The following is a 26,513-nucleotide window of genomic DNA, read 5'->3' as shown; positions in this document are numbered from 1 at the left end:
TCTGCCCAGAAAATGTAACTTTTCATAATTAACCTCTTGTGCAATGAAATCGAAGTACATCTCCAGCACAGGGGAGTTTTGTTCGTATTTTATGATAAACACTTTCAAATGGTCAGCAGCCCTGATGGGAGATGCTTCCCAGAATTCAGAAGCAAAATTGAGTCTTTTGGTGGTTTTAGACTTCCCCTGAAAGCACACAAATTGGACCCTTTCTTTGATGTTCCTGAGAAAATAGGTTCAAGTCCTCAAGGAAAACTTGTTGAAATCATGAGGTGGTTTTTAAACTTTCAGTTACTCACAACAGAACTCCCAGTCATCCAAACAAAATATTCCCCAAAGCCTCAGTGCCCAGAGCAGAGCTGGTCTGTCTATAGCTGCAGCATCTAAGGGCTGAGGGCTTCCCTGGCACAGCCTGCTGCACACCAGGGAGCTTCAAGCACAGAAAAGCAACTGCCATGTGCTGGGAACAGATAGAGTTGCTATTCTCATGGAACTTAACAATAACTAGTGAGACATCACCAACTGTTAAGGGGTATAAAGAAATGTTAAAGGGATGGGGACAGGTGAAGGAGTAAAAACCACAGGACGGTCAGGGGAAGTCCTCTGTGGGGAGCATGCACAGTTTTGCAGTGTCCCGGTGTGCATGCATTGGTGGTGAGGTTCTCCCTGGTACAGTTGTGCCTCCAATTTTATACCCAGCAGTAATGTCCACATCAACATGCGCTGTGAGGCCTGTATGATATGCCATATGAAAAGCCAGGAAGAAGATCTGTCATTCTCTCCTCAGCCACCACCACTGCATCACTCCCCTGCCCCACACCCATCACCCACCCGACAGGATGTACAGGCTAAAGTCCTCTGTGACTCGCCCACCACCCAAGTGAATGAGTCTCCCTTAGAGCTTTGCTACTCAGAGGGGTCTGAGGACAGCAGCATGAGCCAATTCATGCACTCGAGCTGCCTGGGGATCTTGTTCAAAGGCAGATCCTGAATGAGTAGGTCTGGGGTGGGGCCTGAGAATCTGCACTTCTAACAAGTTCCCAGGGGATGCTGCCAGTCCACGAACAACATTTTGAGTAGCAAGCAAGATTCTAAGGTTCTGCTTATCTTGGCTTTTGGCATTTGGATTTTCCCTCCTCTGTCCTTTGGATATTCACTGGGATCAGGTCTGATGAACTTCAAAAAGGGCATAAGATCATCTGAGGTTTGACTTCTTGGTCATCAGGTTACCTATAAACACCGCATCACACAGTGCATTGAGTGAGGCTGCTGCTCTGCTAAGCAGCTGAGTCACACCAGATTCGCAGACAGGCACCGTGACTCCTACATGGAATCCCAGTTCTTTGGGAGGCCAAGACAGAAGGATTACTTGAGCCCAGGAGTTCAAGACCAGCCTGGGCTGCATAGTGAGGACCTGTCTCTAAAAGAAAAAAAATAATAATAAAGTAACATTTTTAAAAATTTTAATTAGATTTACTGAGGGTGAGGCCTGGCCACCACTCGTGTTAGGTAATCCTTATACACACCAGGCTTGAGAATCCCTGCTGGGCAGCCCCATAGCTGACCTCTCGAGTAAATAAAGTTCAGCATCCACTGCTCATCCTGCCCAGATGTTTTGTTCTCCCAAGTTGCATTGCTTTGGCCTCTCCGAGGAAATTATGTGGCTATTCCCAGCACAAGCACATCACCCTCTCAGGCATCAGGCTCATATGACCTCCCGCTGGAGCCACCCCCCACCACACGCATGGCAAACCTGAACAGCCCCCAACACCCGGAGGATGATGAAACCTTCCAAGTGCTGTGAAGTCTTCCAACTTTTCCACCCAGTGGGTCAGTCATCCAGGCATTCCTGCCCACGTAGAGCCGGCAGCATCACTCTAGGCGGTCTGGGAGATGATAGAAAACTCTGAGCTGACTGAATTTGCTGTGAAGTTTCCTCTTTTCTGTGCTGTTCCTGCTCCCAAGAAACTTAAGGTGAGAAGCCTCAGGAGTGGAGCATTTCTCCCAGGGTTTTCTGTTGCAAAGCTCAACCCTAGGCCAGGGAGAGGAGCTGTGCCCCTGGATGGGGAGATCACTGACGTTTATCCCACAGTGGAAAGAGAATGAAGGACCTGTGGCTGAGTGTGTTTGGGAGAGTAGGAAGTAGATCCCTTTTAAAATTTGAATGTGGGAATTTTGCATAGATTCACTTAAATTCATTAATCTACACAAGTTTCCAGACAAGCATTAGAAAACCATTTAACCCGAGTACAGACAGATGTCCTGAGAAGTCAGCGTCGTTCTGTGTTGTCTCTTACTTTGTGACTTGGTTGGCATTGGTAGGCTTCTGGGACTGATGACTTGTGATCCTGTGAAATTCCAGGTGTGACCCTGACAAGAAGCAGAAATGGGGAAGAAACTGGATCTTTCCAAGCTCACTGATGAAGAGGCCCAGCACATCTTGGAAGTTGTTCAACGAGATTTTGACCTCCGAAGGAAAGAAGAGGAACGACTAGAGTGAGTGTGCCGTGCTGAGCCCACAGAGCCCGGGGTCCCTGATCTCCCCCCAGGGCCATACTCTGGGTGCTGTCTGGGTGGGTAGACGGCCACGTGCAGGGTGAAGAGTGATGGATAGGAAGCCGGGTCTGGGACATAGCTCTTCTTTCTGGCCTTGGTTTTCTCAGTGAGGGGATCTGACTTGCCAAACTACATTCACTTGTTCTCTGAATAGTTTTATTTCAACTTGACCCAGCTTCCAGGGTGATATCTCCTAAGCCAGGTGATACTTAGGCCACATCTTTGAAGAACAGAGCCAAAAGTGATCCATGGGGGGAGTCTCTATGCCATCCTGAAGCACCCCGATGTTGGAATCGAGTCTTTAGGGCGGAAGCTGCCCTTCTACCTTTCTTTTCAGCAGTGCCAGGCAGCATCCCGACCTCACCATGGGAGGCCCCAGCACGGTTTTGTACCACTCTGCCCAGTGACTGGGCTAAAACCCACCCATCCTTGTTCACTCCCCCTCCACTGTGTATCTTCCTCCCCTCTCTATCATCTGGGCCCCCTCATCCTTTCTTGATGTCTTTAGTGGATTGGGTCACCCTATGAGAAGGAAGCAATATGAGGAAAGTAGTTAAGCAAAAGCTGAGAGGATGCTGCCAGCGGAGGGCAGAGGGCAGAGGGCAGAGGGCAGAGGGTGGAGGGCAGAGGGCAGAGGGTGGAGGGCAGAGGGCAGAGGGTAGAGGGCAGAGGCCAGAGAGCGGAAGGCAGAGGGCCCCACTGAAGATGGCAGGAGGGAGCCTGGTGTGCCCCAGGGAGAGCATGGGCTGGCGAGGCTGGAGTGGAGTGAATGAGGGGGCCAGGAAGAGAGGCGGTTGGGGGCATGGGATCTGGTGCCGGTCACAGGAATCCTGTAGAGCTTCACAGGGCCTCAGCCTTCCCCTGAGTCACCACAGGCCTTCAAGCAGAGCAACAGCAAGTCCTGGTTTCTGTTTCACAGCGGTGGGCTCTGTGAAGTGACCAGATGCACTTTGCAGGCAGAGCCGGCAAGCTTGTCCGGAGATCAGATAGGGGGTCTCCAGGGTGAGAGGGGTCAAGGGCAACTTCAAGGTTGTGGCCAGAGCAACTTCGAGGACAGGGTGGAGGTCAGCTCTGCTGGGGAGGCCACAGATGGAGAGGTTTGGGGAAAATGTTTCAGGCATGTTGAAGTAACAACACGCAGGTATGTTGAGCGGGCGTTGGACACGGTCACTAGTCCAGGGCTCAGAGGAGATGCTGTTATGAGAGCTTCCTAAAGGTGAAGCTTTCATATGGTGAAACAGATGAATGGTATTTGTATTCATTTCTGGGACTGCTGCCTATGTGGCTTGTACGGTACAGATGTAGTGGTTTAAAACACACAGTTCTCCTGCAATTCTGCAGGTCAGAAGTCCTAAAATCAAGGTGTCCTCAGAGCTACATTCCAGCTGGAGGCTTGAGGGAGGACCCATCTCTGGGCCTTTTCCAGGTTCTAGAAGCTTCCTGGATTCCTTGGCTGCTGGCCCCTCCTCCACCTCCAAGGCCATCAGCACAACATCTAACAATGTCTCCCTCTCCCACTGCCTCTCTCTCACCCTCACCCTGTCTCACCTGTGCCTCCATGCTCACATCTCTCTCCCTCTGACTTTCTTGCCTTCTTCTTTCCCCTATGAGGAGAAATACGGTTACATTTAGGGACTGCCTGCATCATCCAGGACCCTCTTCCCATCTCAGGATCCTTAATATCATTCCATCAGTAAAGTCTCTTTTACTATGTGAGGTGACATTTTCACAGGTTCTTGGGACTAGAACATGAATGCCTTGGGGTGGGGCGGGGCAGCATTGTTCAGCTGACCACAGCATTTAAAGCTGGAAGGGAATTTGGATAGGGACCAGCCCCGGGAACTTCAGCTCCAGCATGTTGAGGAGATAAAGTGCCAAGAAAGGAGACAGAAGGAGCAGCAGAAGGGGGACTTTGGGTCCCCAGGCTGAGTAGGGTCCACGACAAACCGTTAGGTGAAGCAGAACAGTTCACAAGAGCAGCACATGGAGCAGGGGCAGTCCATTTGGTGGGGAGGGGCCAGGGTCAGAGCCATGCGATCCCCCACTCTCCCTCACCCTGGACCACTGATCACCCCTGGATTTCATCATAGCACAGGTTTCACTGCTGGCCTTTGGGGAGGGCCCATCCTGCTGGCCCTGGTACAGCCAGTACCAGCCTGGTGGCCATGGCCTGCACTGACCAACTCCTCAAAGCCTGAGCAGAGGCTGCCCACCAGCATGCAGCTGACCCCAGGGCTGCCACCCTGTCCCCTCTACGTAGCTGACCCCAGGGCTGCCACCCTGTCCCCTCTGCACTGGCAGGAAAATGTGGTCTCACAGGCCCTGTCTCACCCCTCCTCCCTTGAGTCTCAGATCCCCCATTTCCACATTCTGAAGTCCCTCACCCTCTCCTTCCCATCCTCTCTAAGTAAATTCAAATGTTTTCTCGCTGTTTTAACTAGGGCAAGTCTCCCTGCTTCAGCCTTGGCGTTCAGGTTGTGCCAAGGGCAGAACATCATTCTCATTAATAGAGCCCCCTTCCAGGTGGATCCTTCCCAGGTGCATCCTGCCCTGTCTCCAGGGTAGCCCTGGCTATTGTCAGCCCTTAATTCAAATGGCTACTTGTAACTTCTCATGTGTATAGGCAAATGCAGAGAAATGAAAAGGGGAGGGAGAACCATGTTTTTCAAGGAGCAGAGGGAGGGAGTTAGTGGGGCCTGGGGTCCCAGGCAGGTACTGTCTTCTAGGGAGCTGTTGAGTGGTCTGCCCTGCTCCAGTCCAGGCTTATCTGAAGTGGGTTTAGCAGAAACTCCCACGTGTTTCCTGTCTGTGGCTCACCCACTTCTGACACCCATCTTTCCTTATTTCATGTTCTTTTCATCATTTCACATTGCAAAGAAGGGACACACCCAGGTCACCTGCAGAATTTTTAGGAAAAGACGCACCCGGGTCACCTCTCAGTGCTCTTAGGAAGGGACTTTTGTAAGCACGTGGGTTCTGCTGACCGTGCCTGGGGGGCCGCTGGTGGCCAGTTGGCTGCAGCTAAGGTCACATTGTTCATTCTGTACCTGAGGCCGTTTGCCCAGAATGAGCCAGTGGGGGGAACGTGTAATGGGCCCACTCTGCTGTGTCTTCTCAGCCTGCTATGTGATTAGGGGGTGGGCTTGTTACATCCCCAAATGCCTTCCGACGGAAGGGGCCACATGAGCGTAGAGTACCGTATTGAAAATGTCCGTGTGCAGAGAGACAGTGCTATGGAAAGCCTGTGTCAAGGTCGTGTTAGGTCGAGAATACTGAAGCCCCAAGTGGCATTGCTATGATGGTTCTTACTATGAGAATACATTTCAGCGGGTGACACATTTGGGAGGCAAAGAATCGTGTAAACCAGAGGTCCCCAATCTTTTTGCCACCAGAGACCGGTTTCATAGAAGAAAATTTTCCGCAGATGTGGGGTCGGGGGGGGAGGAGGCTGGGGTGGGTTTGGGGATGGTTTCAGGATGAAGCTGTTCTGCCTCGTTCTCATTCTCATAAGGAGCACACAGACTAGATCCCTCGCAGGCAGTTCGCAATAAAGAACTACGGGAGCTCTATGAGAATCTGAGCTGCCACTGACCTGGCAGGAGGCGGAGCTCAGGCGGGAAATGCTCTCTTACCCGCCACTCACCTCCTGCCATGCAATCCGTCTCCTCACAGGCCAGGCACCCCTACTGGGCCACGGCCGGGGCTTGGGGACCCCGATGTAAACAGCGTGGAGGTAGAGGTAGTTAAGAGGTTTCTGAGTTTCTGGCCGGGCGCGGTGGCTCAAGCCTGTAATCCCAGCACTTTGGGAGGCCGAGACGGGCGGATCACGAGGTCAGGAGATCGAGACCATCCTGGCTAACACGGTGAAACCCCGTCTCTACTAAAAACTACAAAAAACTAGCCGGGCGACGTGGCGGCGCCTGTAGTCCCAGCTACTCGGGAGGCTGAAGCAGGAGAATGGCGTGAGTTTCTTATTGTTTCATTTGTGCTTGTCTTTTGTTGACTGCCCTATTGATTAAATTTTTCACTAAAAGGAGATCTGCCTCTACCTGTGAGAGGCTTTTTCACAGGTGCCTCATGAGCCCTGAGGAGTGACGGCCCTGGCATGTGGGCACGCATCACGTGCAGGTGCCGTGAGCACTGCAAGGTCGAAACACACCTCGCAGTGTGCTCTGCTCAAACTGAGCAGTGTGGAGGCTCAGCAAGGCTACAGAGCAAACAAGCGTAGAATAAAGGCTCTAGTTCTCAGCACCAAAACTGGTTCTGCAGAGGAGCTGCCAAAAATACCAGAAATCCACGATGAAACAGAAGATAACTTTTCCAATAATGAACCTCCTTCTTCCCCGTCTTTCATCATTCTTAATCTGTGCGTTTAACCAATTTCAACATGAACAGTCATCTGTGTGCTCCCACCACGGAATCCCGTTCTCTGTAGCATCTCTCTGGGTGACATCCTCGGGGTCCTCATGTCTGTTCCCGGTCACCGAGTCTTAAATATCTGAATCAGCAAGAGGCTGGATGAAGAAACTGGTGCCCAAGGGACCACTCAGTGGGTGGCGGTAACAAATGTAGCAATTCGGGACCTTCCAGCAGGTTCCAGTGTGTCTCACATACTCTGAGGGGGATGCCCGTGGGTGAGGCCCAGCCCGAGGAAACCCAAGGCCACTGATAGGATAGAGGAGAGAACAGGGGTAGGGGAATTGTAAAACCAAGAAACACATCCAGTCATTGCTTGGAAAGAGTTTTACTGCCCCAAATATGCATCAGGGGAACACCACATGCAGACTCAAGGCCAGTGCCCCAGACACAAGTTTGCCAGGGGGTTGATTTGCTTAAGAGCCGATTCACTTAATGCACCAGTTATCAAACCAAAGAAAATGCATTTCTTTTAACATTCTTACAGTTAGCAGATGTGTGTCAGATGGATTCAGTATTTCTCCCCAGATGTGAGCATCAATCACCTTGAAGGATGCTGGGCAGGGTCTGGAGGTGATGCCTGCACCTTTTCCCACAGCGTCAGAACAACACAACTTTGATTTCTCCTCTGTCAAAGCGGGACAAACAAGCTGGTCCAGATCCCTGATATGCTGGAGGAAGGAGGGCACGTGACCTTGAGACAACCCCCGCCCGTGACCAGAGTACTGTCCTCAAGCCACGGAAGCTCCTACTCCCTTGGCCAGGCCTGCCCCTCCCTCCAGGCTGTGCTGTGGACCTTCAGAGATGCACACCCCTGACAAGGCTCTCCTTGCTGGCCCTTAGGAGGGATCGGTGAGAAGGAAGGGGAAGCCAGCACGTCTTGATCTAGCCCAGGCAGTTATAATCTCTCCCTGAAGTCGCCTGTGCCACTAGGGATTTGGGAACGGGCTGTTTGCTATATAGAGTGGGAGGGCAGTTCCTGCCTCCCACAAGGACACAGTGCTGTGCACCATGGAATCAAAAACTGGAAGATGCACAAAATTAGGATGTTAGAACTATTGGCATGAGACAGGCATTATAGGATAGATTTGACTTAACATCCACGTCCTGTCCCAGGAGCTGCCCGATCAGCAGCCCCTTCTCAGCCTTTGTCCCTCCCGACTCTGCCCTCTCGACCCTCTGTTTGTCCTGGGTGTCCCTTTCCCCACACTCTCTTGACCTTTCTCTGTGGTTAGTTTGAAGCTTCCTCTTTTTCCTGCTGGCCCATTATTGGGATAAATTGCCAATGACAGATCTTCCCAGAGGGTTTGGATCCATATGTTTTCATGGACCGATCTTTCAAATGGTCAAAGAACAAATAAATCCTGTGTGATTTAAACTGCTTCATACCAGAGTGTTCACTAGCCTCGCCCTGACACCTCATATTGATGAAGATAAAGAAAAAAAAAGAAAATACAGCCCAATTAAATCATCATATAAATAGACCTAAGGCTGCACTGTCCAGGACAGAAGCTACTAGCCACTCGTGGCTATTAAAATTAATTATAATTAAATCAAATAAAATTATAATTAAATAAAATTTAGCTCTTCAGTCTTATCAGTCATATTGCAGGTTTTTGATGGCCACACGTGGGTAGTGGCCACCATATCCGATCTTTGCAGAGGCCAATTTGGAATAAGGTAGCAAAAGTCTTAAAAGTATGCTCACCCGTTGAGCCAGCAGGTCCTCTGCTGAAAGTCATCATAAGGAGAGAATCAGACAAGGGTTACAGGAGAGAAGAATTAGAAAGACCCTAATGTCCAAATGTTCAGGCTTTGGTTAAATACCACATTTAACAACGGATTTAAGAATGGGTTACTCAGCCCCCAATAAAAATAATGCTATAGAAATAAATTGACATTAATAGTTCACAAGACATTGTCCAGTAGAAAAAGCAAGTTATGAACATGTAATTTTATCCCATTTTACTTCTTTTTGTTTTGTTTTTTGAGACAGGGTCTTGCTCTATTACCCAGGTTGGAGTACAATGGCATGATCATGGCTCACTGCAGCCTCGACGTCCCGGGCTCAAGCAATTCTCCCACCTCAGTCTCCCAAGTGGCTGAGACTACAGGCATGCACCACTACACCTAGCTAATTTTTTAAATTTTTTGTAGAGATGGGGTCTCTCTATGTTGTCCAAGCTTGTCTTGAACTCCTGAGCTCAAGTGATCCTCCCACTCTGACCTCCCAAAGTGCTGGTATTATAGATTTGAACCCCTACACTTAGCCACATTTTACTTTTTAAAAAATATATAGAAAAATCCAATAATAGCAGCAGAAGCTCCGCACTCATTGAGCCCTCTCTGGAAGTGGCTCTACGTCGTGTGTTGGAGTCTAGCCCCTTCTCTGTCTCCTTCGCTGGGACCTCTTGGACTCCTTTAATATTCCCTTTTGCAGGATCGAGGACCCTGGCCCAACTCTCTTCTCTGCTCTGTGTCACTCACTTCTCCAGTGACCTTGTCCAACCCCAAGGTTTTAAATGAGTTCCAGACCAGCACTGCCTGATGGAACTTTCTGCAGTGAGGGAAATGTTCGTATCTGCACGCCCCACGTGGCAGCCACCAGCCATCCAAGGCTATGGAACACTAGAAGTGTGGCTAATGCAACCAGAGAACCAAAGTTTTAATTGTGTTCAATTTTAATTAATTTAAACGTAAATAGCTGCATGTGCCCTAGCAGCTAGGGGCTACTATAGCAGCTAGACAACACATCTAAACAATGAGTCCCAAGTTTATACCCACATCAGAGACGTGTCCTCTGAACTCTGACTTTGGTAGACAAAGGCCTGCAAGACTGCAGCCAGAGTGTCCCACTGGCATCTCTGTCCCAGCATGTCCAAAACAGAAGTTGTGATTTCTCCTCCACCTCCAAGCACCCCATCCCCATCTTGGACACAGGCTGGTTGCCAAAGTTAAGTTCCCAGGAGTCGTGGCTGTCTCTGCTCCCTCCCTCTCACCCCACACCCCACATTCAGCCAGCCCCATGGCTCAACCAATGCAGCCACCGCTCACCACCCTTAATGCCACACTGTCTTCGTTGTGGGCACCACAGGAATCCACCCCACACACATATGCTCACTCTTCTCCTCCTCCACCTCACTGGCTTGTTGTCCACTCTCCCCACGTCCCCCAGACTCGTGCCTTAAAATGTAGATCAAGTCCTCATAACCCCCACAGAGCTTCCATCACATTTATGATGAAATTCACCCTCCTCCCTCCTGCTCACCGTGGGACCTCGCTCCCTCCTCCATTTCCTCCTTAGCCTTCTCCAGTACCCAGTGAGTCATTTCCTTGTTAGTGTCTTACCCCTGCGGGCATCTAAGTCCCATGAGGGCTCTATTGCATTGACTGCTGTGTCACCAGGCCCCAGCACCATACTGACCATGGCCGACTCCACAGCTTTCTGGGATCATGTTGGATGATGACCCCTTTCAGCTTCATCTCTGTTGTCTCCTTTAACCCTGAGACACCCCTGTGATGTGGTAACTTTTACTGTCACCATGCACAGGTGAGAAACTGAGGCTGAGGCAGGTTACCTAGCTGTGATGAATATCTGGTAAATGTTTACTTTTAGCATTTGCAGGTTTGCCTGCAGTGAGTGATAGCTTGCTGTGTCTTGGTGTATTCTCTTGTGTTATTGTTCCTCTCATCTCCTTTTTCCCCCATAAATATATATTACATCTAAAATAATTCACTCTAGGCCAGGCACAGTGGCTCACGCCTGTAATCCCAGCACTTTGAGAGGCCAAGGAGGGTGGATTACCTGAGGTCAGGAGTTCGAAGCCAGCCTGGCCAACATAGTGAAACCACGTCTCTACCAAAAAAAAAAAATACAAAAAATTAGCCAGGCATGGTGGCAGGCACCTGTAATTCCAGCTACTCAGGAGGCTGAGGCACAAGAATCTCTTAAACCCAGGAGGCAGAAGTTGCAGTGAGCTGAGATCGTGCCACTGCACTCCAGCCTAGGCGACAGAGCAAGACTCCGTTTCAAAAAAATAAATAAATAAAAAATAAAAATAGACCAGGCGCAGTGGCTGATGCCTGTAATCCCAGCACTTTGGGAGACCAAGGTGAGTGGATCACCTGAGGTCAGGAGTTTGAGACCAGCCTGGCCAACATGGTGAAACCCCATCTCTACTAAAAATACAAAAATTAGCCAGGCGTGGTGGCGCATGCCTGTAATCCCAGCTACTCAGGAGGCTGAGGCAGGAAAATTGCTTGAACCTGGGAGGCGGAGGCTGCAGTAAGCTGAGATCGTACCACCGCACTCCTCAAAAAAAAAAAAATAATAATAATAATAATAATAAATAAAATAATTAGCTCTAATTCCTTAAATATCTGATGTGTGTTCAAACTTTTCCACTCATCTCCCAATAAGGTCCAGACCTTACATTGCTTGCTGTATCTTTTAAGTCTTTTTGAATCTATAAGATCTCTTTTCCGTTCTCTCTTTTTTTTCTTTGAAGCTTATGTGTAGGAGAAAGCTAGCTGTTTACCTTTGTGGAATTTTTCAGAGTCCAGAGTTAGCTGAGGATATCCTCGTGATGTTTGCACAAAAGTTCCATCATCCCTGTTTTCCTGTAAGCTGGTGGTGAGTTCCATAGAAGTGGTCCTCTGAGTGCTCTTGTCTTGAGTGTTTTAGATTCATTTGTATCACTTGGGTATTAAGAAGGTTTTAAGAGTACAGAAAAGATTATCACATGTTATTATTTTTTATTGTTCTACAAATACAAAGTAGGGCCAAAGTAAACCTTCTTGAAGGGAACATTGGATAAGAGTTACAGCTTTTTAACTCCCTCTGTCCCCAGAAGAGCCCAGAACTTCTTGGGCACCCATCCCTGTCTGGGACCCAAGGGACCTGGGGCTGTGCACAAAAGGAACTGGCCTCCACCTAGGCAGCCTGGAGCTTGCGTTGGTGCTGATTTGTGTCTTGCTTTGTATCATGCTTGTATCAAATTCTTCCAGTAACTGCTTTCTGCATTTGTTAGGGTAGCCCCTCAGCTGTGGTTATGGTAGAAATTAATGGATATTCCCCAAACCCAGGAAGAACTAGGAGACCATGCATAGCCAGACTTGGGTGACTCATGCCCTGGGGGAAAGGCTGAAGCCCAAACAGAACACCCTGTTTTAAAGGACACAGCCTACAAATCAAATATTAGGCCTGCCAACCTGCCCTGGAAAGGCAAATAGGTGGTGACGTGGATCTGTGATCTCTGCAAACAGAGGAGGTTCCTGAGCGAAGCTGTAAGGTTCTCCCAGTATGAGACATGGGCAAACCATGGCTTGCTTTAAAAAAAAATTTATTTTTTTTTTTGCCAGGCTCTGTGGCTCACACCTGTAACCCTAGCACTTTGGGAGGCTGAGCCAGGTGGATCACCTGAGGTCAGGAGTTCGAGACCAGCCTGGTCAGCATGGCAAAACCCCATCTCTACTAAAAATACAAAAATTAGCCAGCCATGATGGCAGGCGCCTGTCATCTCAGCTACCAGGAGGCTGAGGCAGGAGAATCACTTGAACCTGGGGGGCAAAGGTTGCAGTCAGCCGAGGTCACACCACTTCAGTCCAGCCTGGGCGGCAGAGCAAAATTCCATCTCAAAAATAAATAAATTAATTAATTAATAATAAAAATAAATTTTTTTGATAATAAGGAATTTGAAATCACCCTTAACCAAGCTAGTTGGAATCACTGACACAGGCAGCTCTAGAGATGAAAAAAATAGGGGCTAAAACAGGGAATCTGCTTCCAAGGCAGGGCCTGGAGGGGAACGTTGGTCTGAGATGTTTTATGAGATTCTCTGAGGCTCTGTCTCTCAGTGCCTGCCGTTCTCACATCACCACTCACTTCCTCTTCATCATTTTTATCGTCATCTTGGCCTTCCCTTTAGTGAGTTTCCAGCTCCCTCGTGGTAATTCCTGACATGCATTCCCAGGATCGGGAGCCTGGCTCCCCGGCACTGCTCCTCAGCAATGGCTGCCGTCTTTCCATCCTCTGCCAGCTGTTAGCCCTGACGTGAGGTTTACTTTGGTTGCTGCGCTTTCAGTCATTTGGCCCCTCAATCCCGTGACTCACTGGGTCTTTTGTGCTCCAGCCTCCAACTCAGGGTCACCCTCGGGAGTCATTTTTCCGTCACCTGGTGTCTGTCCTCAGGCGATTTTCTCAGGCATGGCATGGAGTGTGGATATTGTCTTTGAGGATCTCTGTTCCACTCGGCCGGGAGTACAATCTGAGCCCACACGCTTTCCCCTGCAGGCTGTGGGGATGCTGCTACCGGTGGTAAGCAGAATCATCCCCCCCAAAAAGATGTCCACATCCCAATCCCCAGAACCTGTGAATTCCTCAGTCTATACAATATTTTAGGCTGTCCACCTGCTGGCCTGGACCTGGGAGATGATCCTGGGTTCCCTGGGTGGGACCAATGTCATCACAGGGGCCTTGGAAACAGAAGGGATGGCTGATTTTGAAGATGGAGAAAGGGGCCAGGAGCCCACACACCTGAAGCCCTCAAGAAGCTGAGCTGCCAGAAAGCAGATTCTCCCCTGGGGGCTCCAGGAGGGGCCACAGTCCTGCCAACACCTTGATGTTAGCTCAGTGAATCCTGAGTCAAAATTCTGCCCTCCAGAGCTGTCAGGTAATGCATTTGCATTTTTTTATTGTGTTTCTTTTATTTTCTTTTGTTTTTTGAGGTGGAGTTTTGCTCTTATTGCCCAGGCTGGAGGGCAGTGCCATGATCTCAGCTCACTGCAACCTCCACTTCCTGGGTTTAAGCAATTCTTCTGTCTCAGCCTCCCAAGTAGCTGGGATTACAGGTGCCCGCCACCACACCAGCCTAATTTTTTCTATTTTTAGTAGAGATAGGGATTCACCATGTTGGCCAGGTTGGTCTTGAACTCCTGACCTCGGGTGATCCACCTACCTTGGCCTCCCAAAGTGCTGAGATTACAGGTGTGAGCCACTGCACCTGGCCAGCATTTGCATTGTTTTAAGCCATGGAGTTGGTGGAGCTCTGAAACGGCAGCAGTAGGACAGGAGCCACTGCCCCACAGCCAGCCCTCAGCCTTGCGGAAGGGCCCCCTGCATGGCCTCCACCCCACTGGAGGTTGCTGGTTTTTTCCACCATGCTGGTGGGGGTTTTGCCCACCCTGGAATCGAGTGGTCTTGTCAGTCTGTGTAGGCATCTCCTACCATCCAGTGACCCCTCTAATCTGAAGACCCAGCTCTTTCTTTGTTTCTTCTCTCTGGTTGGGAGAGTTTTCCTGTGTTGTTAAGGTGATGGCTGCCTTGGTGGCATGGTCAAAAACTCACTCATGCCCAACCAAGCTGTGCGAAGGAAATACAGGTCTTTTACTTCCCATCTGCTCCTGCTCGTGAGGCCCCAACCCTTGAGCAGCAAGACAGTGCAGGCTTCAGGGCTTCACATCTCCCAGACTGTACTCACTTACCGGGTCTCTGTTCCTGGCTCAGCTTCTCTTCCAGAGCTCCCCGCAATGCCACTTCTACTCCCCAACCCCTGCTTTTGGCCAGGCCAGAAGCTGGGCCTTGGGAGAAGGGCTCATGACCCTCCCAGTGGCTGGGTTGTTGGGATCTGCACTCCACACACTGTCCCCACCTCCTTGCTGGTCCTGATGCAGAGTGGAGGGCAGGTCAGCTTGCAGGATGGGGCTGCTGGCTGGTACGCGAAGGGTACTGGCTGGGCACTGAGATGCGGATGGCACCCACCACTGAGATCCCGATCCCAGCCACATACCCACGTGCTGTGGCCTCTTCCACCAACCCCAAGCTTCTGCCAGTCCCCTGGCTGCTCCTCATCTCATGCAATCCTGCTGGAGCATGGTCTGAGACCACAGGGATGTGGATTCCCCAACACCCCAGCACCCAATGCAAGTGGAGGCCCACAAGACCCTTCATGCAGTCTCCTCCCTGGCCTGTGTGCTGGACCTTGGGGACGGCCATAGTGGGGAGCCTCCCCTTGCTGTGCCTGCGGGGGTGGCCACCAGCCCTGCCATCCTGGGCTCTCTCCAGTATTCCTGCATGTTGCCACCACACCCCCGTCTGGATTCCACCCCAAGAGTGGCAGAGCAGGGCACAGGTCTGACCCCTTCACCCTGCTTGGCTCACCTCGCCTGTCCAGCCCCCATCATAGAAGCGGCCTTTCCTTCCTCTTCTCATCCTGGAAGCGTTTTTCTTCCCTTGTATGTGCCCTTTCCTCAGAGGCTGCTGGGCCTCCCTTGAGGACAGGAGTCTCCCCTCGGCTCTGTTCTGCCCCACCAGTCACAGCTCTGGCTGCGTGTCCCAGGGCCCCCCGGAGGTGGGACTGCAGAGGACAGTAGTGTGGGTTCCCTGCCCTCAGGACAAGGACAGCACTTCCCTTCCACCCCACGCATCCCCGTCTCCAGGGCTCTGTCTCCGCCAGGGGCTCACTTTCTCTGCCTTTGCCATCATCTCCCCCCTCTCTCCCATTGCTTAGTCCCTTTTCTCTGCATTCTGGGAGGGGGAGCAAACTTGACTTCGAAATCAGCGGTTCTCAAACCTTTGGGCCTCAGGACCTCTTCACATTTCCTAAATTACTGAGAACCCCAAAGAGTTGTATTCATATGAATCATATCTATTAATATTTACCACATCAGAAATTAAAACTGGGAGTTAAAAATATTTATTTATTCACTCATTTAAAATAACTGTAAACCCCTATATGTTAACATAAATATAGTTTTATTAAAATGAGATTTTCCCAAAATAAGAGCGTGAATAAGGTCAGTGGTGTTGTTCTGTTTTTGCAAATCCCTTTAATGTCTGTATAGCAGGACAGCTGCAGACAAGAACCCCTTAGACACCAAATTGTAGAAGGAAAGGGCTTTATTCAGCTGGGAGCATTGGCAGACTCACGTCTCCAAAAACCGAGCTCCCCAAGTAAGCAATTCCTGTCCCTTTTAAGGGCTCACAACTCTAAGGTGGCCCATGTGAGAGGGTTGTGATCGATTGAGCAAGCAGGGGGTACATGACTGGGGACTGCTTGCACCTGCGCCTGTAATGAGAACAGAACAGAACAGGACAGGGATTTTCACAGTGCTTTTCCATACAATGTCTGGAATCTCTAGATAACATAATCGATTAGGTCAGGAGTCGATCTTTAACTACCAGGCCGAGGGTGTGGCACCAGGCTCTCTGCCTGTGGATATCATTTCTACCTTTTAGTTTTTACTTCTTTTTTCTTCAGAGGCAGAAATTGGGCATAAGACAATGTGAGGGGTGGTCTCCTCCCTTATCTGGAACAATAGAAGACAGCTGAATTCTCTACTTGCTTCTGCATTCAGTGGGTGATAACACATTGTCTGGGCTGTAGTATTTGAAGAAAATCTAGGCTCATCCAGATATATAATTGAAAAAATGAGCCTTTGCAGATGATAATTAACATTATGTGTTGTTACAGCATGAAAACCCGGCAGTTGGAGTTGGTAGTTTTTTGTTGTTGGGTTGGTTTTTTTTTTTTTTTTTTTTTTTTTTTTTTGAAGCAAAGTCTTGCTCTGCCACCCAGGATGGAGTGTAGTGGTGCAATCTCAGCTCACTGCAACCTCCGCCTCCCGGGTTCAAGTGATTCTCCTGCCTCAGCCTCCTGAGTAACTGTGACTACAGGTGTGTGCCACTACGCCTGGATAATTTTTGCATTTTTAGTAGAGACAGGGTTTCACCATGTTGGCCAGACTAGTCTCGAGCTCCTGACCTCAGGTCATCTGCCTGCCTCGGCCTCCCAAACTGCTGGAATTACAGGCGTGAGCCACCATGCCCAGACAGTTGGTAGTTTCTTAAAGGTTAGTTGTGATGTGGAATCTGAAACCACATTAGTGAACTTTTCCTTTCCTGTTTGTTAAAACCCATTGGTCTCTCTTGCACTTGAGGTGGATTTTCTACCCCTGTGTGATTTTTGCAACACCATGCATTAATCATTTGGAAGACTCTGGCTCACTGAGTTATGCAGACTTCTCAAACGTTGACACATTTCATATGCATCCCAAAAGAGAACCACTTCTGTTACTCTCACCAGCGATCTCATCAAAATTCTCCTGGTGTTGGAAACTGTCAAGCTCACAGCAGGCGATATATGTTTTCCAAAATTCTATTTTGTGCTTGAAAGCTTCCGTTTCATTACTGGCAATAAATACCGTCACTTCTTTTCCTTGAAGTGAGAGTCACACTTCGTTCATTTTTGAGAAAATATCTGCCACGCACCCAAGTCGAAACAGTTCATCTCCCCGTTGTTCTCTCAGATGAAAATGGTATTTCATAAGAAAAGTTTCTAGCTCAGGTTGCAGTCTGAACAATTGCCCAATCCCGTTGATAGAAATATCTGTCACCTTCAACATGCAGCGGTAGAGCTTCCCGTCCTCCTCCAATCCCGTCCTCCTCCAAGCTTGTCACGCGGAATACTCAAAAGACATGGACGGGGGCCACAGTTCAAAAAGACTCATAACTTTCAGTGTTTCATCAAGGTGATTCTTAAATGCAACTGTTTTTTCTTCTCATTTCTTTTTCTTTTCTTTTTTTTTTGAGACAGAGTCTCGCTCTGTCACCCAGCCTGGAGTGCAGTAGTGCAATCTCGGCTCACTGCAACCTCTGCTTCCCTGGTTCCAGCAACTCTCCTGCCTCAGCCTCCCAAGTAGCAGGGATTACAGGGGTGTACCATTGTGCCTGGCTAATTTTTGTGTTTTTAGTAGAGACAGGGTTTCACCATGTTGGCCAGCTGGTCTTGAACTCCTGACCTCAGGTGGTCTGCCTGCCTCGACCTCCCAAAGTGATGGGATTACAGGTATGAGCCACTGCGCCCAGCTCCTTTCTTTTTTGATGAAGGATATAGTGACTGCCAGTGCCGTCGGGCCCACTGCCCTGACTCGTGCTAAAGCCCCAGCAGTTTATCCACCATTGTTTTTACACCTTCAGTGCAGGCGTCGAAGAGCAAAGAAAAGGCAAATGATGTCTTAGCATTATTACAAAAATAGCCTTGCCCTTGTGACCCGCCCACTAAAGGATCTTAGGAACCTCCAGAGGAGAGGTTCCTGGACCACACTTTGAAGACCACTATTGGAAATCATGGAATCTAATATTTCACAGTAGAAGTTGTGCCCATTGCCCCCTCCATTGTGGGTTGTGATTCCTCGCCACCTCCGTCTTAACCGGTTCTTCTCCATCTCCACCAGCATAGCCGGTGGTGCTCCTGTCTCAGCCTGGTTTCCTCCCGTGTCTCCTCTGTCCCTCTCGTTGAGACTATACGTACTTGCTTATGCCCCATTCAGCACGCCAAGCTGACTTGTTTCAAGTCTATTTCTGATGGTAAGTCACATTCAGGAGGGTCTTTTATTCCTGAAGCTAACTTTAACTTGGAGCCACGTGCCTGGCTTTTGCCTGTTGAGGAGTGACTTCTGGTCAACCCAATAAACAGAGTGCATGGAGTGCTCCGGCCCCATTCACCCCTCAGGATCTGAAGCTCCGGGTCTGGTTGATACGTCCTGGAGTGGCTGGCAGGTGTCATTTGGCCTCCCCAAATGGAGTCTTCTCTGCCCTCCCTTCCTGGTCTCTGGCTATGAAGAAGGGAAGTTATGTTTTAAAGAATCTAAAGCACAGTACAGTTATCCTTTTCCCCAATTTCGGCCCCGGAAATATATCAACCTCCAGCTGCTGCCCCAGGACACTCCTGGGCTCTTATGTAAGAGGACTCCTCCGGCCTGGGGTGCAGGGCAGTGCACATGTCCTTGTCTTTCTTCCTGCTGTGCTGGGCCTCGGGGTATTGTTCTGCCTGGATACAGAAGAAGAGGTACTCCCTGGGACACAGGCTGGACAAGCCCTGTCCGGCGAAGGGGTGGCCTCCAGGTTTTCTGGTTGGTGCAGAGCTGGCAAGAGTGGAAATGGAGGGGTGAGGCCCTTCCCATCTGGTTCCAGGGACTTGTGCTCCTCTGTTTGGGGCAAAGACTTTACCTTGTCAATGCAGCTTTATCTAAACTGTAATCTGTGGATGGCGGTATCCCCCTAGATTCCTACAACTGCTTGATGCTTTTCTCTTGGTTTTGAAGCTATGACGAGAGCCTGATTTTGTGTCCATCTCAGTGAATATTTTTGTAAATAGTTGAGAGAGGAAAATCAGTGAAGTTCAGCCAACTGCACTTGAAACCGGAGGTGGCCTCCCACTGCCTTGTGGGACTCTCCAGTCTCTTCACCTTTGCCACACTCTGGGTGTCCCCATCCAAATCAGTGTACTTCAGAGTTCTCAGAAGACAATGGCATCTAGTGTCCTTCTTGTTTGTGTCACTAAGAATGGATTAATTTTATCTCGTCTGAAACTGAAAATATTACGTTTGGCAGACATTCGCTGAACTCTAGAACAAAAGAAATGTGTTCATTATCATCTAAGCGTACATTTTCCAATCAGTTCAACTTGGCAGGTTCACCAGGAAGCTGTGTTAGTTAAACTCGGATGGTCTAGGAGAACTGTAGTTTTCCTGAGACTTCTGGGTGCTGGATGATTCCTGCTCTGGAAACACCGAGCCGTTTCAGCCGTGCTCTGGGGAAGCTCAACTCTTGCCCCCTGCTGGAAGAGACCCAAAAATGCTTGATCAGGAAACACCATCTGGCTTTGCCCTCAGGACTCTGTGACCGCCCTGGAGAGGGTCCAGTGACCTGCCAACCAAAATTGGTACAATAGTAAACAGCCACAGAAATGCTTGAATGCAATGTCATTTCCATGAAGTTAACGTGTTTCCATTCCAGCCTACCAAAATTGCCCGTTTGAGCTCAGCCCACAACACAAAGATGCCTGTGTGCCTTTGCCCAACTTTGTTGCATAGGCAACATTTTCTGCATAGGAGACCGTTACTGTGTGTGTGTATGTGTCTGTGTGTATGTGTATGTACATGTACACACTTAAAGCCTGCGGCAAAAACAAGATGTCCAATGTATTTCTTGTTTCTGATATTTTTCCAAGGGGGTTGAAGGGCAAGATTAAGAAGGAAAGCTCCAAGAGGGAGCTGCTTTCCGACACTGCCCATCTGAACGAGACCCACTGCACCCACTGCCTGCAGCCCTACCGGCTGCTTGTGAATAGCAAAAGACAGTGCCTGGAATGTGGCCTCTTCACCTGCAAAAGCTGTGGCCGCGTCCACCCGGAGGAGCAGGGCTGGATCTGTGACCCCTGCCATCTGGCCAGGTGAGCCCAGACCTCGAGGTAAAGTGATCTTGATAGTTTCTGGATCTGGCATGTCCCTTCGGTGAAGCTAGCTGAAGAAGGGTGGATGCACACATGCGCACGCTTGTGTGTGTGTGTGTGCATGTGTGTGTGTTATTTATGCAGACCTGTGTTCAGCACTTAGGCGGTGCCATGCGCCTGTGCTTGTCTCTGCAGAGTCGTGAAGATCGGCTCACTGGAGTGGTACTATGAGCACGTGAAAGCCCGCTTCAAGAGGTTCGGAAGTGCCAAAGTGATCCGGTCCCTCCATGGGCGGCTGCAGGGTGGAGGTAAGGAGTGGACAGTGGGAAGGGCTTTTAGTTCCCAGGCATTTTAGGAATATTAAAGCAGGCTCCTTTGGAGTGTGCGTGTGTGTGTATGTGTGTGTGTGTGTATGTGTGTGCACGTGTGTGTGCGTGCACATGCCTCTCTGTCTCTTCTGCTGCTTTTTTTTTTTAATTTAATTTTTGTAGAGACAGGCATCTCACCATGTTGCCCAGGCTGGCCTCAAACCCCTGGGCTCAAGCAATCCACCCACCTCAGCCTCCCAAAGTGCTGGGGTTATAGGCGTGAGTCACTGCGCCCTGTGAAATTGGCTCCTTTTTATGTGAAGTGCAAACCTCTGCATCCCAGTGGCCTGGTCTGAGTGCCTCAGAAGTCCTGGGTGCTGTTGAAGTTGCCAATATTTGAAATTATATTGTTTTCAAATCTTCAAAGTAAGTTGAGAACTCAAAGCCAAGTTTCTGAAACCCAGCTGCTGATTGAATCACCAGGGTGCTTGTTAATACTACATGTTTTCCAAGCCCTTCTTCCCTGGGACATCTGGTTTGGGGCCTAGACTCTCTCTTTTCAACAAACATTTCACATGAATGGTGATTATCAGGATTTAGAGAAATCTGTTACAATTCGGTTGTTTTCGTCTTTTGAATCCAAGTATTTATTTCATGATGACTTTGAAATCCAGGCAGTAGTCTTAAACTAAACAATCTGTTTGCCTGTAATACCCCCCATAAGGCATTTGGAAGAGATCTTTTCAAGGGGAGAGTGGGAGGATGCCAGAGGGTCTTCTGCGTTTGAGTTTGAAGGGAGCTAAACCAACAGTGTTTTTGAGAAAGTTCACCTTGTCCCTGTTACCTGAGTCCAAGGCTCTTATCACTAAGCTTGGCCAAGCATTTGGGGGGACAGCCCCCACCAAGCCAGGTGTCTGGGGTCTCAGTGTCCTGGATGACTCCATCTGCAAAGCAAGTTTCTCCAGGGTCACGAGGCAGCTGCCTGGCTCCAGCAGCTGGGCACATCCAGGGCAGAGGCTGTGCTTCTGGATTGGGGCGTCCTTACCATGCCCCAGCCCAGGCATCTCCCCCAGGCCTTCTTTCTGGAGAGACACCTTATTCATGCCTGTCCCTTAAAGCCCCAAGTTTGACTGGAGAGGCAGAAGTTGGCATAGACACCCTTTGAGCATTCAAGCTCTCACTGGGCCTGCTGCAGGCATTTCAAGGCATCTTAGCACATCGTTTAATTTAGGACAGAGGCCACGGAGAGGCACCCCTGGAGCAGCACGCTGAGCAGCACAGGGTGGCTGCACTTCTTGAGTGGTGGGGGTGAGGGTGGGGGCAGGTGTGATAAATCACCCAAACCAGGGCATTTTTAAGAGTAAAAGGAAGCTCTACTGATAACATGCTGCAACAACAGATGTGACTAGGAACGGCCGATGACATGGGGACAGGCCGTCACCCTATTCCTGGGCTGCTTCTTCACAGTGATCATGAAGCCCAGCAGCAAATCCTACCTCCCACAAGCACACGGCCAGCCTGGAGCCCACCGAAGGGTCCTCCTGCAGCCGATGGAGCTTGGTCCAGCCTCCAGTCCACCCCTACCAGGCGTAGGGATAGAAACGACACGTAACACCGGGAAAAGCCATGCTGTCAAGCATCTGAGAATGTCAACCCCAGAGGCAGTCTTTAGGGACTGGGGTGGCCTCAGGAAGCTGTATTATTTCAAAGAATGCAGAATGCAGTGTTTCAACAGCTCAGCCCAGAGCTGCTGGACTTCACACGGCCGGCCAGAACCTGCCGACTTCAAAATCATCACCACCAAGGGCCAGGAGGTGGCGCTGTGGGGCAACAGAAAACAGAAAACAGCTGTTCCTTGAACTTGGCTTCCCAGCAGCTCCCCCAAGCGCCCACGGGGCTGCGTTCCTCCCTGCTGGGCGCCTGTAACTACAACATTAAAACAGGGCGCAAGCAAAGAACACAAAAACTGGGAAAGCTGTGCCTTTAAAAAAAAAAAAAAAAAAAGTAGGGTAAAAAGCTTAAGGTTAATGTTTTGAAACCTGGCCCAGCCAGGGCCTAATGCAGACCTTGTCCAGCTAGTAAGTGGGCCGCTGGGCGTCTTCATTGAGTGAACCTTCAGAGTGCTGGGTGTTTCACCAAGGCCTTCCATAGGGGACCTGGCAGGTTCTGCAGGAGGCAGCCTCGATGGCTGATGGCCAGGAGAGGAAGGGAAAAGCCCTGGACTGGTCGCTGTGCCTGCAGTTCCCCCACCCCCTGCCTTCCCTCCCAGTGCCTTTCTGTTTCCCTCGGTGATGGCTTTGCCTGACAGTGCAGGCCTCGCCTGACGTCAACACTAAGTTCTTTATACTCATGTGGTTTTATTTTTGTTTTCTCCTCCCTATGAAGAGTGGTCAGAAAATCTCTGTTCTGTGTCAGGAACATGGAAGATCTTTTGGATTTTTTTTTTTTTTTTTTTTTTTTGTATGACTTGATCAGATAGGTAGGATAACATCGCCCAAACCCCTGGCCCAAGTGCAGAGTGACGAAAGGGATCAACACTAAAAGGACCCCTGAGATGCCAGGATACCTTCCTCTTCATGTTCATTGTGGGGACCGGGGACATCACCCCGACAGGTGGGTCCCCAGGCCCCGGAAAGCCCATTTCCGCATCCCTGAGTGCAGGGGGAGTTCACGTCTTGGGGCCTCTGCCTGTTGGTTTGGGGTGCGTCTCCTCAAGGCACTCACGTGTCCAGAGAGAACAAAAATAAAACCAGGTCTGCTCTCTGGCACTGTCATCTGGGCACGTTTGGAGCCGAAAACCTTGACCTTCTGAAAGCTCACTGAAAAATCATCTCGTAAAAGGCAGATTCACTGGACAAAAAACATAGAAATGTGTTCACCGTGTATACATGGGAGCCTTCAGAATGCAGACCCACAGATGCAGGGAAATTGTCCATTTTTAGGCTTAGGTTCAAGAAAGGATGGACAGCGTGTGGAAAGGGATTATACAAGGCCAGACCTACTGCTGATAGGCTGAGTAGGGAACCCAGCAAGCCCTGTTTCTCTACATTCTTCTTGACCTTTTTCCTCCAGGAATGGGGCGGGACCCTCTCTGGAGTGGGGGTCTTATGACCTAAAGTCAAACAAGGAAGGTCAGATAATTTCTTTTTTTTTTTTTAATTTTTTTTTTAGAGATGGGGTCTCACGATATTGCCCAGGCTGGTTTTGAACTCCTGGGCTCAAGCAGTCCTCCCACTTCAGCCTCCCAAAGTGCTGGGATTACAAGCATAAGCCACACATGTCCAGCCAGATAATTTCTTTATGGCTAGATTTTACATAGAAAGTAGAGAGAAAGTCAGAGAGGTATTTGCATGTTTTTTGGCTGACTTTGGGAGAAAGGGATACTGGTTTCTATGTCCTGCCTTGTGGAAGAGGGATTCTAGTTTCTATACTGGCCTTGGGGGAGAATGGGCCTGGGAGACAAGAGGGCAGGAGAAGATCAGAGGGAAACTGCTTCTGAGGCTGCTGCTAAGGCCCTCATTTGGGGGCGCTGTTTTCTGAGCCCCAGAAGCACTGCCAGCCAGGCAGGCATCCGCTGAGTGTATAAAAATAGACCTGCCAGAGCTCAGACATGGGCACCTGCGGGCCCCTTTAAAACCCTTGATAACTTTTATCTTTAAGAGAAAGATTCAAGTTAAAGAATACACCAGGCTGCCTCTCCCATCTCTCCTTCCACTGGGGAAATTGAGGCCCTCTGAGCCCAGGCAAGCTGCTGGTCCCCTTGACTCACCCCAACATCTTCCCAGACACTCCTAAATAGGCAGCAAAGCGGTGAATGGCAGTGGCAGCTTCAGGCAGGACAGGCAGTGACAGCATGTGCTTGACACCTGATCTCAGCTGTTTGTTATAAAGTCCTTCGTTCAGATTTCAGTTTTTGCTAGTTGGTTGACTGCTTCTATCTCTGTATTATAAGTGGAAAGCTGGACAATTAGACTGAATTTTCCAACCCATATAAAAGATCACTGCTGGCTCAGGACAGAGCCTGAGAACCCAGAGCCACCCAAGGCCCAGTCGATGGTAGAATTGTAAGCTGGTGTGGACATCACGGAGGAGGGTGTGCGGCATTTGGGGGTGGATGAAGGGAGGTGCACAGTGAGGTCTCCATCTCACGGGAGGCTTTGGAAGATGCATCGGTGATTGACTCAGTACATCCCCTGAATGCTCGCCAGGTGCCAGGTCCTGGGCTGTCCTGAGGGTAGGGCGGTGGAAGAGCCAGGCCCTCTTCCACACTTGGGGACAGTCCCCACTTGGGAGGGATTGTCAGCATAGCCAGTCCATCAAATAGGGACATATGTGCCTCTGAAACCGAAAGCCACAAGGGAGGAGCTTCCTGCAAAGGGGCCCCAGGCCCGAGAGATGAAGATAGGAGCTGCGGGGATCACAGGTGGGCCAGTCACGGAAATGTCTAAAACAGAAACCACACGGTCATTTCATATAAGGAACTGGTTCAAATGCTGTTAACGGAGAATGGGAAAAAGAGATACTGAGGTATCAGAGGTCATAACTGCAGGGGTGCCTGCATCCCCCACAACCACCAGGGGTGTGAGCAAAGGGCAGAGGCTGGGATTAATAGAAACAGGCAGCTCCAAGGAGGCCACCCAGGGATGGGACACAGCCCTCCAAGGCGGGGGTGCCACCAGCTAGTGCCCTTGTCTCAGAGGCCGTGATGAAGCTGGACCAGCTGTCAGGGTCAAGGGCGTGGGGCTGGAAACCACAGGAAGGGGAACATTCCTTCTCCTTCCTTTTCCCACTCCCACTCACTGCGGGCCGAGCCCTCACAGAGCAGCAGACAAGCCGGAGGTGCAGGGTGCAGGGCCAGCTCCGACGTCACAGAGCAGAGAGTGAAGGTGGCTCTGAGGCCACCCCAGGCCCTGCACCCACAGTCCTGCTCCCCTTTGCAGTTGACAGTGCATACTCCAATGCACCAATGCCTGCTTGTTCACACCTATGACCCCTGAGGCGCAGACAGCAAGGTGCAGGCCCCAGGGCAAGGGTGTCCAGGGGCAGCAAGGCCTGGCTGGGCCCAGAGAATCTGACCTCTACAGTGCCAGCTGTGCCCTCAGCAGCCCCTGGAGTAGAAAGGTGGATGGTCCACAGGGCCTGCTAGCTTTAAACCCTGGGATCCCTTTCCTGAACCATTTGCCACAGTCACAGCACAGGCCAAGCCAACGTGTGTAGGAGAAAGCAGGGAGAGACAGTGGGGCTAGGGAGACCAGGCCCAGGAGCTCAGTGTGGGGAAGGAGCCCTGCTGGGCAGAGAAAGGAGAGGGGGCATGAGGGCTGAGCCTCACCTCCCTCCCTGCAGTGATGAGGTCAGGCCTGCTGACCAGCAAATGCTATGAGCCTGCAGGTGAAGCCATGTGTTTGGGAGAACATGACTTAGCTCTAGGCCTCATTCACACTCCACAGCTCCAGGGTCTTCCTACTGCCCAATAATCACAATGCTGCAGACATGGTCAGACCTGTTGGTAACGTTGATTGGTAACATTGGCAACTGATTGGTAACATTGATGCAAAGTAGTGATTTTTACACTGTAATTCAGACCAGTTCTAAGTGATGTTTCGATAGGTCTATGAAACGCCAGCAGAGAGCCTTCCCTGAATGTTTTTCAGTGAGTGGATGGATTGTGGGAGAGGGAGAGATGGATGGATGGATGGATGGATGGATGGTAGGATGGATGGATGGATGGATGGACAGATGGATGGTAGGATGGAAGGAAGGAAGGAAGGGTGGCTAAGGTGGTAGGTGGATGGATGGATGGATGGATGGATGGATGGATGGATGGATGGGCAGATGGATGGATGGATGGATGGATGGATGGATGGATGGATGGATGGATGATAGGATGGATGGATGGATGGATGATAGGATGGATGGATGGATGGATGGATGGATGGATGGATGGATGGATGGACAGATGGATGGTAGGATGGAAGGAAGGAAGGAAGGGCAGCTAAGGNGG

At 50.1% G+C, this 26,513-nt stretch overlaps 1 protein-coding gene across 8 annotated transcripts in view; it reads left to right on the top strand.

The window, feature by feature from the left end:
• The window catches only part of MLPH (melanophilin), a 66,817-nt gene that overhangs the window by 4,613 nt on the left and 35,691 nt on the right, over positions 1 to 26,513 (top strand). For 7 of the 8 annotated variants that reach the window (XM_017890365.1, XM_017890364.1, XM_017890363.1 and 4 more), the window contains 3 exons: positions 2,363 to 2,496; positions 19,983 to 20,204; positions 20,400 to 20,512. In XM_017890365.1, coding sequence (XP_017745854.1) covers positions 2,387 to 2,496; positions 19,983 to 20,204; positions 20,400 to 20,512 — 445 coding nt within the window. In that variant the 5' untranslated portion in view covers positions 2,363 to 2,386. Of the gene's footprint in view, positions 1 to 1,570; positions 1,975 to 2,362; positions 2,497 to 19,982; positions 20,205 to 20,399; positions 20,513 to 26,513 lie in introns of those variants that run through there. The other variant, XM_017890359.1, reaches the window with a different exon arrangement.

The sequence above is a fragment of the Rhinopithecus bieti genome, unplaced genomic scaffold, assembly GCF_001698545.2.
Source record: "Rhinopithecus bieti isolate Rb0 unplaced genomic scaffold, ASM169854v2 scaffold_19482, whole genome shotgun sequence".
Taxonomy (NCBI): domain Eukaryota; kingdom Metazoa; phylum Chordata; class Mammalia; order Primates; family Cercopithecidae; genus Rhinopithecus; species Rhinopithecus bieti.
Note: the sequence above shows the minus strand (reverse complement) of the source record. Positions and strands in the feature narration are given on the sequence as shown.